Source organism: the organism of the source record quoted next, unplaced genomic scaffold (assembly GCF_019419815.1).
Source record: "Pyrus x bretschneideri cultivar Hongxiangsu unplaced genomic scaffold, Pyrus_bretschneideri_v1 Contig62, whole genome shotgun sequence".
In the NCBI taxonomy this organism is placed as follows: Eukaryota; Viridiplantae; Streptophyta; class Magnoliopsida; order Rosales; family Rosaceae; genus Pyrus; species Pyrus x bretschneideri.
Genome location: NW_025999801.1, coordinates 1,516,755 through 1,528,805, shown reverse-complemented (window position 1 = coordinate 1,528,805; position 12,051 = coordinate 1,516,755). Strand labels below are relative to the sequence as shown.

Sequence of the window (12,051 nt, the reverse complement as noted above, 5' to 3'; positions counted from 1 at the left end):
CATACTCAACTCAACCTAGAGCCCCCCGAAAAACAATACGTTTTCACACTCAAAATGCCACGGCTACCCTCCTCTCCTTTCTTCCTCCTCCTCCTTTCTCTATCCCTCTTTTCACTACTTCTGTTAACCTCTGGTGCTGCTGCATCCTCCTCCTCATCAGCCTCTTCAGCATGCAAGTCCACCCTCTACCCAAAGCTCTGCCGTTCGATGCTCTCCACCATTCGCTCCTCACCGTCCGATCCCTACAGCTACGGCAAGTTCTCCATCAAACAATGCCTGAAACAGGCACGCAAAACCTCCACAACAATCAACCACTTCCTCGGAAAAATCAAGCACAAGTCGTTTTTCATAAACGACAGCGAGTCGAACGCGCTGGAGGACTGCCAGCAGTTCTCGGAGCTGAACGTAGAGCACTTGGAGGCGATCTCGATAGAGCTCAAGTCTGCCGAGACGCTGAATGAGGAACTGGTGGACAAGGTACAGACGTTGCTAAGCGGCATTGTGACCAACCAGCAGACTTGTTACGATGGGCTTGTGGTGTCTAAGAGCAGCGTTTTGGGAAACACCACGGCTTTGGCCGTGGCCTTCTCTAATGTTACGCAGCTCTATAGTGTGTCGCTTGGGTTGGTCACGCAATCCTTGGCTCGTAATCTCAAAAAGCATAAGAGAGGCAGTGAGGGCTCCGGCACAAAAAATGTGCACAAATTCCGGGAACCACTGGAAACTTTTATTAAGGTAAAGCTTTTGAGTTCATTTTTCTTGACATTTCTGGTTTTTTTTTATTTTTACAAAAATGTTATTTTACCATTCATTTGCATTATTTTTCTAATAGAGATGGGACCATGCACGGGTGTACCTGATCTTGATTAGAAAAATAGTACAAATAATTATATAAATAGATAGTAAATGTAGTATTACACATTTTTTTACATTTTTTTTTCTGTGATAATTTTGATATATATGTCAGTACCCTAGTTAAGATTTTAATTGGACAAAATCTTGTAGTATATCTGATAGTCAGAGGCTACATGCTTATAGCTTTGTTGAACTATTGGGTAATAAAAAAGGAAAATATTGGGAAGAATATCTTTTTAGACTATATTTGTAAAACATGATGTAACGATGGATAATTTAACTTTTTTTATAATGATTTAAATAATAAATTCAATCATTAACCACTACATCATATAATTTACAAAATATAATCTAAATAATTCTCCCTAGCATTATCTAATAAAAAATAAGGAACTTTAATGAAAAGCTTCCGGTATTGTTCACTTTAACGAAAAATCACATTTTTACACTAAAAAGTCAATCATAATACTATTCACTTTATTCCTTATTTTATCATTATCGTTCAAATTCAAAATTTTTAAATATTTTTCATTAGTTTCTATTAAAAAATATTGTTGAATAACAATGCATGGAATGAAACTCTATAGTAGTGTAATTCGGAACCCAAGAAACATAACAAGTGTCATTAGATTATTTATAAAAGGTATCAAAATGGCAGATACAATAGAGGATCTGGGGATGTGACACTAGATTCCAACAAACAAAGCACACTACTTCGCTGCGCAGCAGCTCCTACTTGTATCTAATTACAGATAAATACATATCTAAATAATTAAAATTCTATAGATTGGACACGTATTTATTTATGGTTGGATAGAAACAAGAGTTGCTGTTAATTTGTAGCAGCCGAATAGTGTTCACAAACAAATAGCAAGACTTTCATTTTATCTTCAGTCTCTTAAGTGGAATTTCTAAGAGCATCAATAGATGTCAAGTTAAAATTTTATTTGATGGCTAATGTGGCCAATTGTATATAAATGTTAAATTTTCTTCATTTTCAATGATGTGTCAAATCTTTATTTTATTATTATATTAGACCTCATAGTTACATTAATTATTTAAAATAATTAAAATTGATTTTAGTTTTTTATTCTTTTGGTTGCTAATAGGACCCATGCTTTAACAAATTAAATTAAATATATTTGACTTCTTTTAGATAGCTAGAAAGCAAAAGGTCAAAGACTCAGCTGCCACAACATGACACACCTCGACCTAGATCGAGGCGTGCTGGCTGTCACGTAAGGGTGACGTAACCATGTGTACAGTGCGGAAGCAATATTAATATAAGAAATGCGAAGAAACAAAAACCAAACCAACTAGAGCACTAGATAAGAATAAGTGCAAGACGAAAATAAGTGTGAGTTCACAACCAGAGCATAAGTAGTCTAAGTGCAATCCAGTAGGACGAATACTAATTATACAACATCCAAAGGTGATCCTAAAATGGTGATAATCTGTCAAAACCTCCGCTAAATCCCCGTAAGCCACCAACAATCACTCCTACCTAAAACCTGGAATGGTGCAAAACAAAAAGTGTGAGTGGGCAAAAACAAAGATTTTCAAAACCATTTCAATTATCAAAGATAGTAACCCCTTGCCATAAAACTTGTATAATTTCGCAGAAATTAAAATACATATCTATATCACAACCATGCTCAGAATAGAAAAATCCTCATATATACCATGTCAAATATCTCAGCATAAAAATATGTAAGCCAATAAATCAATGCAAAATGATATGTCAGCCGGAGTCACCTAACGTGACCTGTACGGCTCAAATCCATATCTCAACAAATATACCTGCACACGAGTCGGAACCACCTAAAGTGGTATGTACGACAGGACTAGGTGTAAATAAATACGCTCAAGTGCTACGATCACGTGAAGACTGTGCGAATAATAGCGGGTCACCTAGGAGTCAGAACCATCTATAATGGTCTGTACGACAGGACTGTGCACCTAACTTGGATCCAAGGTGAGCGTATGGTGCAGGAGGTGAACATCACGTGAAGGACTGTGCCCTAACCACGGGCGGGAGCACTAACACGGAGGTGCAAGTTTATGAGCTCAAAATACATCTCAACATAATCATGCAACTCACATCCACAATCAATAAACTCACCTGGTACTTACCTGAGCACCCGTAGCGTCAACAACAATATATGCAACTACTAAATACATATTCTAAGTATAAGACATTTGGCATGGCATTTCAAAACATATGAATCATTTAAATCAATTTTCTAGGAAAATACCAAGCATATATATATATACTGAAAACCAAAAGCTCACTCACTGATATGTGGAAGGGTCGTAGCCCCCAAGTCTCGCTTAACTACACTCGTCCTCTGGAAAAGTCTCACCTATATGCGAAACAACTATATAAATGTTGTTTTAAAGCACATAAACACAACTAGGTACTAACTTCTCACACGTTGCTCAATTGGGATGTTTGAATATACCAACATGATCTACTCAACCCCACGAACATCCCTATATTTTTAGAAAAAATTTCCGATCACCCACGTGCCGGCCAAGGCACGTGCCTGGCACACATACGGAAACCATAACGGTGTTAGGGAATATTCCGTCCAATAATGAAATATACCGTTAAATATACCTGACGCCATTATTAACGCCGTTAGTCTATTCCGTCAAAGTTGATGGAATATTCTTCGTCTTCTCAGATAATCCTCGTCGGAGCCGCCACCGGTCACCATCTGCATCGCTGGAAACTAGAAAATTTTCAAATCTTTATATCTTCTTCATTTTTCAACCAAACTTCATGAAATTTAAATCAAAATGAAGCTTATGATGAGAGGTCCTAAAACTCATGGGATCTTGCCGGAAAAAATCATGATAATCTGGGCACCTCTGCAACTTGTCAAACCCGAGCTTCCTAACGTCCAAAACCTTCTAAAATTCTTCCCTAAGCTTTGTGAAGAAGTTCTAAGGCTCTCTAACACCTCCAAACTCGACAAAACCTCCTCGATCACGATGGATGAACAGTGCACCTCATCGGGGTTTCCTGGTTCCCGAGCTTTCGAAGTTCTCACGTCCAACTACAAGTATAGATCGACTCCTGAGCTTGCAAGGAGTCCAAAAACAACATCCACAACCTCGATCCGTGAATGATCAAGTGGTTTGAGAAATTGTCTGTACAATTGTACGGAAATGGAAAGAAATCCGAGAAGGAGGAGAGAGAGTCAATGGGAGTGTGTATGTGTGTGTGGTCCAGATGGGTCACCAACCAAAACAAAAGAAAAAATAAAACTTAAGTTCTAATTGGTTCCAAAAACTAAGGAAAACATGAATTGGACCACAACCAAAATGCATGTCACACAACACCATCAGCATCCAAGGGTAAATTAGAAATTTCCATGCTCTCAAGGATAAAATAATATACACATTTGGGACGGGCTATCACACAACATATATGACATATCCATTGGGGAACACTTAAATAATTTTTAGTCTCATTTGGCATATTTGACATCTCATGTAGGGATGGTCTAATAAATATTGTGGCGGTTGGGAAAAGAATTAGAAAAATAATTTTCACGTACCTTTTTAGCTTTCCATATATTTTTATTTTTTGTTTTAACCATTTGTTTGAAAAAAAATCAAATGGAATTAACCATAGTGTGTAAGAAGTTAAAAAGAGTGGTCATTCAGTGCTACGGTATGGTGGTATTTCTTTTCACTTAGAAGTGAGAGATCTTAGACTCGAATCTCGTGGATGTCGAATTCAATACCAAATTAGGCTACACATTGTGTGACTTAGCCGAACTCCCCCTCCTCTTAGTGTAAAAATATTGATCTACTCAAAAAAAAAAAAATTAAAAGAGTGTGTTTATCATTTCCCAAAAAATTATAAAGTGAAGTGGGGTTTTTGACTTACAATTGGGAAAAATACTTGAATTTTTATATTATGTGGTTTGGTGAATCGTATGTTAGTATCAATTTATATTTTTTACATAAAACTTTTATAAGGCAATTTTATACACAAAATTGAATATTGTATATTTGAAATACACATAGAAAGAGTGCATGATGACATTTTAAGAGTAAGAGTAACATCTCATCTTAATAGCGTGAAATGTAATAGTAGCTTCACTTAAATTTCCAACTTCTCATTTTATTATGCAAAAATTTCCAATTTTTCATTTAATTGATGATAATTGAGGTTGTAAACACATGGTTACTCTATAAATTAGAGCTTCTTAATAAAAAGAATCATAATTAGAGTCACTATTTGTAATTAACTTGTATATATATTTTTTCATAATGTTACCCTTCAAATTGTGAGTTTTATTTTTATAAAAACTTAAATTGGTATAAGATATGTAGTTCATAGAGACTTAATTTGACAGGGACAATCACAAAGTAGATAGTACATCATAAAGATACCTTCTCTACTCTTTTTTTTCATTCAACATTTTTCTGATTTTTTTTTTTTTGGTCGAATTAGAAAACTCAGGTAGGTGCGGAACAAAATGTTTCAAGCCAGCTGAGGTACAATTCTTTTTTTCTTTCTTTCTAAATAGTTACGAAAACTTGTGTGTCGACACAAAGATCTCAATTTAGTGTTCAATTGTTTATTCAAGTCAAGTGGGTCTCTGTCTGATAGAAGTAGCTAGATCTGGAGTAATGGAGTCAAAATAAGAGGCCTTGACCTACCCATGTCAATTATTGTACGTTAATTTGTAAGTAGGGTCAATCGGGGGAATTTGCACCGTCAATGGCCTCCCCCATCAAAACAGCACGCCGCCACCACCACCACCCTTCTTTATATTTTTCTGGTCAACTCACCATCTGATCATACGACATAAAACGATTATTAACATGTTACCAAGTAATAAGTATCTTAATAAGTGACTTTGGTATATCTTACACGGTATTAAAGAGCGATTCTGTTTACAACCAAATTTTAAATACAAAGATATTTCAAAGGTTGGTTTTGATTAGAGTTAATTATGTTTGGTGTCCAAAATTTTGAGATGGGTGTTAAAAAATTTTATTGTCCAAAGATGGAATGTTGGGTGTAAACAAAACTCGACGTAAATTGATGAGTGAAAATCCGTATTGAATTTAGGTCATGTGCCAATACTAGTATATAATGCAGTGTACTAAAACAATAATCTGTAAATATGATCAAAATACTCAATATACTTGCGCAAATTAAAATTTAACAAATGTGTACGGTACGGCTACAATCTATAGAACAAGCTTAATCACATTGACTATAAATCCAAACCATACGTGTAATATCATTTGATCAACTTTATATATATATATATATATATAAAGTTCTGGCAAACCATACAATCTATAGAACAAGCTTAATCACATTGACTACAAATGTGTACAGTACGGCTACAATATATATATAATTAAGTATATGATCATTTAGTCTTGTGGCTAATCACTTTAATGGAGGAGAGATCCTGACTCGTGGGCTTAAATTTCATGAACCACAGTTGATAAAAGAACAAGTGATTATGTAGAGATTCGTGAGTAACTAAGGAAGAATTCATTTGAATAAAAAAATAAATTGCAGGCACTTCGGAAAAGTTCTGGCAAAAACTCGACGATTTCTGAAAGAGGTGAGAGGATTCTTGAAGAAATGAAGAGCAGTGGCATTCTGGTTAACGACATAGTGATTGTGAGTCCATATGGGACGGATAACTTTACATCGATCGGAGATGCCATTACTTCTGCTCCCGAGAAGTTGAAGCTTGAAGATGGCTACTTTGTGATCTATGTTAGAGGAGGATGCTATCATGAGTACATTGTCATCGCCAAACACAAGACTAACATAATGCTGCTCGGAGATGGCATTAATAGCACTGTCATTACCGGAAACCATAGTTTTGTCGATGGTTGGACTACCTTCAACTCCTCAACCTTTGGTAAGAATTACATTTCTGCTAGCTACCTCTTTCTCTTCTGGCCCCCTTGAAATTAAAGTGCGTATAAAAATTATTTGAATCACATTCATCCAACCAAAACCCTAGTAGGGGCTCAGAAAAACTATTGTGTCTTGTCACGTGACAGTGCTGAGTGACAAAATAGTTTTAATTGAAACATGACATGTATCCAAATTTGATGATAAGTTTTGTTTCTTTAACACATCATTTTTAAACTCAATTATTTGGCCAATGTACTCGAGAACAACTCTACATGCATGGTTCATAATTTTCATAATCCTTATGGCCTTCAGTTAGTAAGTACCAGTCGACTTCTACTTCATTGATGACTAAATATCGTCAAACTTTGTGTAACATAGTGAAAATTAGTTTGAACACGTGTGAATTGAGTATTAATTATTTATGTTTTACTTCATCATGCTTAATTAGTCTGAAACTCAATGATCTGTTGTGTTGCAGCTGTTTCTGCCGAACGATTTGTGGCCATAGATATTACCTTCAGGAACACTGCAGGTCCAGAAAAGCACCAAGCGGTAGCTGTAAGAAACAATGCTGACCTCTCCACATTTTACAGGTGCAGTTTCGAAGGCTATCAGGACACTCTATACGTACATTCCCTGAGGCAGCTCTATAAGAAATGTGACATATATGGAACTGTAGATTTCATTTTTGGAAATGCTGCTGCTGTCTTCCAGAGTTGCAATTTATACGCTCGAAAACCGATGCCCAACCAGAAAAACGCCTTCACAGCGCAAGGACGAACTGACCCGAATCAGAACACCGGAATCTCCATCCACAACTGCACAATTGAAGCTGCGCCAGACTTGGCAGCGGACCTCAACCCCACGTTAAATTTTCTGGGAAGGCCTTGGAAGGTGTTTTCTAGGACTGTCATCATGCAGTCTTATATTGGCCCTCTGATCAGCTCAGTTGGATGGTTGGAATGGAATGGGACGGTTGGATTGGACACACTGTTTTACGGTGAGTTTCAGAATCACGGGCCGGGGGCAAACACGACGAAGAGAGTACAATGGCCTGGTTATAGTCTGATGAATGCTACTCAAGCTTTGAATTTCACTGTCAGTAATTTCACATTGGGTGATACTTGGTTGCCCGACACCGATATACCCTTCTATGGAGGGTTGCTGAATTAGAGAAATATTAAAACTTATCAGCCTCGTTTGGCAGACTGTACTGATTATTTTAGCCGGATCTGCCATCGGATTATAGTTATACTGATTAAATTAGTCAGACATTTGACACATTATCGTACTAATAATCGATTATTTATAATGTATTTGGCACTGTACCGGATAAGAGATCGAATTATATTATTTTTATGAAAAAAATTTGTTGACTATTTAAAAAAAAGGGATTTTTTTTTTTGACAAAAATTCACTACAACCAAATGCATCAAATTAAAAAATAAAATAAAAATAATCTTGTTTGTCATTTTGAACTTTGTTATTGCATTTTCTATTTGTCCTTTATTTAAACCAAATTATAAAAAAACAAAAAAAAAATCCTCTCTTCCCCAGATCTTCTCCACCGCACTGCCCCCAGACACCCTCACTCCCTTCTCCTTACCAGTTCAAGCAAATCTTCCCGCTCTATACATCTAAAACGAATCCCAAATTACCCAGAAATAAGGAAACTTAATTACTATTAGAAAACAAAAAAGGGGGAAGGGGTCGTAAAATTCGTTCTGGGCTCTGCTGAAACCATTTGCTTCGTGGTTGACAAAGATGAACCGTCCGCAAACTGGGTTTCTGTCAAATTGAAAATCCCTGTCAAGAACTGTTGCTCAAACTTAGGGTCTAGTGCGTTAAAACTATTTGCAGGACGGAGAACTTCATGGATGTTGCAAATCGAAGAGAGCTCCGAAGTGAACTGACCCACCACCATCAGATTGGGGACGGTTAACTGCCGAGGCCCATGACCGTGACCCGGAGGGTCTGGCTCAGGCACCTTCGAGTCTTCGACACAATCGAAGAGGAAGAGGCTGCGGGAAAAGGGAGGGAGGGAGGAAGTTGGACTAATAATATGCTCTTTTGGGATGTATAATTAAGCGGGCGTAAAGCGGACTACATTGGTGGAGCCGGATAATTACTATTTAATATATTCTTATTAATAGTCTCATCCAATGCTATATACGGCGTACCAAATGAAATCCTAATTTCTACTGATTATTGTATTTAGTACTGTTTAAAACTTTTTAATTATTCATTGGCTTAATTTAATGGCAACTTCATTCATGTTCATCATATATATCCTCGGTTTATAATTTCGTACTCTAAGTAGCCGGTGTAAATTTACAAACAGATGGTAATAGAATTAACTTAATTTGTAATATTTGAATTTCCAGTTTTACACATGAATGATCTGAAAATTAATTTAATTGGAAGTATGAATTATGAAATGTCAGATATGTTGGACTTTGTATATACTAATTTTCAACAATTACATAAAAGCCAGAGAAATATATCACAATTTGCTGTGTAAAAACAATCAGAAAGTATAAGAAGGCAGACAAAACAATCATGATCAAAAAGTGTGAAATGGAAAATAATAAATTGGGAAAAGAAAAACAATTTTTGTTCATGAAACTATCAAATATATTGGTCAGAGGCTTGATGTGTAGGCAACACCAGCATCAGAGATCCACTTAGTTCCTTGGAGAAATGAATGCACTGTAAATTTGCTGGCTGCTTTTTGGTTGATGGTTCTCAACCCCTTCCATTTAACCCTATTCTTTGTGGAAGCACCAGGTCCAAAATTTTGAAATTCCGAGTAAAATACGGTGTCGGGAGCGCTATTGCCTACCCATGGCAACCATCCGTCAGTGCTGATGAGGTTTCCCATGTCTGTTTGCATGTACACAGTTGTGGAGTAATTCTTCCATGGCCTCCCGAGGAAAGTTTTGACCGAGGACAAGTCTCCAAAGGGCGATATGCTGCAATTGTGAATCGAAATTCCTGTATTTTGATTGGGATCAAACTTCCCTTGAGCTGTGATGGTGTTCTGCTGGCCAGGCATGGGAACCTTCGGCATTATGTTGCAGTTTTGGAGCACAACTGCTGAGTTCCCGAAAATGAAATCCACTGTTCCATAAATGTTGCACTCGCGGTAGAATTGGCGATTGGAGTGAGCATAGAGAGTGTCCTGGAATGCATCAATGTCGCACCTATAGAAGACTGACTGATCAGCAGTAGACAACAAGGCCACTGCCTGGTGCTTGGCTGGTCCTGCAGTGTTGCGAAATCCAATGTCCCGGGCAATGAATCCCTTTCCAAAAACAGCTGCATACAAAGAAATAAATGTTTCTATTACCATTATGATATGAAACATTTACCAGCAAACATTGCTGATCAGATCTCTCACTGAAAGGAGACTCATTTGCATGAGAAGAATCCCCTTTCAAAAGGACGTGGCGGTAATGTGATCAGTAAATATGCTAGCTATAGAGAGTTTTATCGAAATATAAGTTAATGCCAAATGAAAGTTTACCGAATGTGGCAGTGGAAAATGTGGGAGTTCCATCCACAACGTTGAGTTTGGCGGTTACAATAGTTGCATTCGAACCATCACCGACCACCAAAACATTCCACTTGGATTTCTCAACCCTCACATTCCCATAATAAACCCCCTTCTTGACGTAGATGACTGTTCTCTTCTTGCTCTTATCCGGAACAGCCTTGAGTGCATCCTGAATTGTTTTGTATTTGCTACTGCCATTGCTTGCCACGACAATGTCTGCCTTCTTCCTCAAATCCGAACTCTGAAGCAGCTTGCGATCCTTCCGATGCAGCCACTCTGGCACACCCTGGCTGTACTTATCGGTGGGATCAGGGTGTGTCAGCAGTCGCCTTAGATTTACTGAGTTAAGGATTTTGGAAATCCAAGAGACGATGGCGAGGCTGTTGCTAGTTAACTCATTGGAGTTCTTCAAGTAGCCGACAACTTTATCCTTGAGTTCTCCTTTTACATCATCAAAACCTTCAATGCAAGTCTGCTGATACGTGCCTGAAGAGCTCAGCCAAGTCTTGAGATCATCAAACACATCAACCAACGACTTAGCGTCAGAGAGTGAGTCGTTGAGATGATCCAATGCCAGACTCAAAAGGTCTTGACAATCTTTCAAAGCTGCCACGGACTCTGTGTCCTTGGCAATTACATTAAGAACCCCATCAGCCGAAAAATGAGTAGCGGCTTTCGACAATTCATTTATCGCCACCTGAATCGCCAACTTGAAAATCTCCTCAGGCTTAACATTGCTGGAGTTAACCAGAGGACCAAGACTGCTGTAACATGAATCCTGGTACAAGGTCACATCACAAACAGCCTTGACAGAAGTGGAGATGGCCGAGTCTTTAGAGTTCCCACCAGATTTATTATGAACGGTGGTTCCAACCACAGCAGCAACAACGACACAGACAAGAACTATGGACGATAGGCTTATGATGGCGACTCTCGTTCGAGTTTTCCGACGATTGTCGAGCCGGGCTTGCTCGGATTCATCAATCTTGCCATAGGATTTGATGGAAGACATAATGCTAAATGATTTTCCTATGTGGTCGAGGATTGCATGAGGGATGGTGGTTGGGTGTGTTTATATATATATGGAGGGTTTGGATAAACATATTGGTAGCCTAACGCGGTACTACGTGCTTTGCACTTAATTTTGGTAACATTCAACTGCTGGAGACTGGAGTGCTTCACATGTTAAAAGTATTATTCGTGCACTCCGATTTCCTCCCCCCACATACATATTATTATATGAATATGGTGTATTTAACTACAGGATAATGCAATCAAAATTTTAAATCAAATTTGGAAATCAATGATATGTCGCCAATAGGAAATAAGTACGTTAATTAACATTTAAGTAATAATTCAATCATTAATATCCATATCATTTAATTTATAAAATTTAGTTTAGAACGTATACATGTAAGTGTTATTCATGAACTCACTATTAATCATATATGTAATACAAGTATACTGATCTTGCCTCCCTGATTAATTAGGGACTAATCATTGTATCACTCTAAACAATTTACTAATCTTGATTGCAACGACCATACACCTAGTAATACTAATAATGTTGCTAAAATCTCATATGAAATGAAAAACAAAAGCCTAATTAAACATCTTTTCATACACTTGAATATTGTGTACTTGTGAATAATAACATATTACGAAATTGATACATCTAATTAAACTCCGAATGCTCGAATTTCTATCCAATTTCGTTGTGCACTTCGAT

General features: G+C 37.4%; 2 protein-coding genes across 2 annotated transcripts; one reads left to right on the top strand and one right to left on the bottom strand.

Moving 5' to 3' along the window:
- Positions 1-7,959, top strand: LOC103946153 (probable pectinesterase/pectinesterase inhibitor 47). Its single transcript, XM_009356790.2, has 3 exons — positions 1-735; positions 6,416-6,767; positions 7,245-7,959. The coding sequence occupies exons 1-3, from the start codon at positions 55-57 to the stop codon at positions 7,937-7,939; spliced, it is 1,728 nt and encodes a 575-aa protein (XP_009355065.2). The 5' UTR covers positions 1-54; the 3' UTR covers positions 7,940-7,959.
- A 1,251-nt stretch (positions 7,960-9,210) lies between these two features.
- LOC103946152 (putative pectinesterase/pectinesterase inhibitor 24) lies at positions 9,211-11,347 on the bottom strand. Its single transcript, XM_009356789.2, has 2 exons — positions 10,293-11,347; positions 9,211-10,084 (listed from the first exon to the last, which is right to left on the bottom strand). The coding sequence occupies exons 1-2, from the start codon at positions 11,332-11,334 to the stop codon at positions 9,408-9,410; spliced, it is 1,719 nt and encodes a 572-aa protein (XP_009355064.2). The 5' UTR covers positions 11,335-11,347; the 3' UTR covers positions 9,211-9,407.
- Positions 11,348-12,051: the final 704 nt, after the last annotated feature.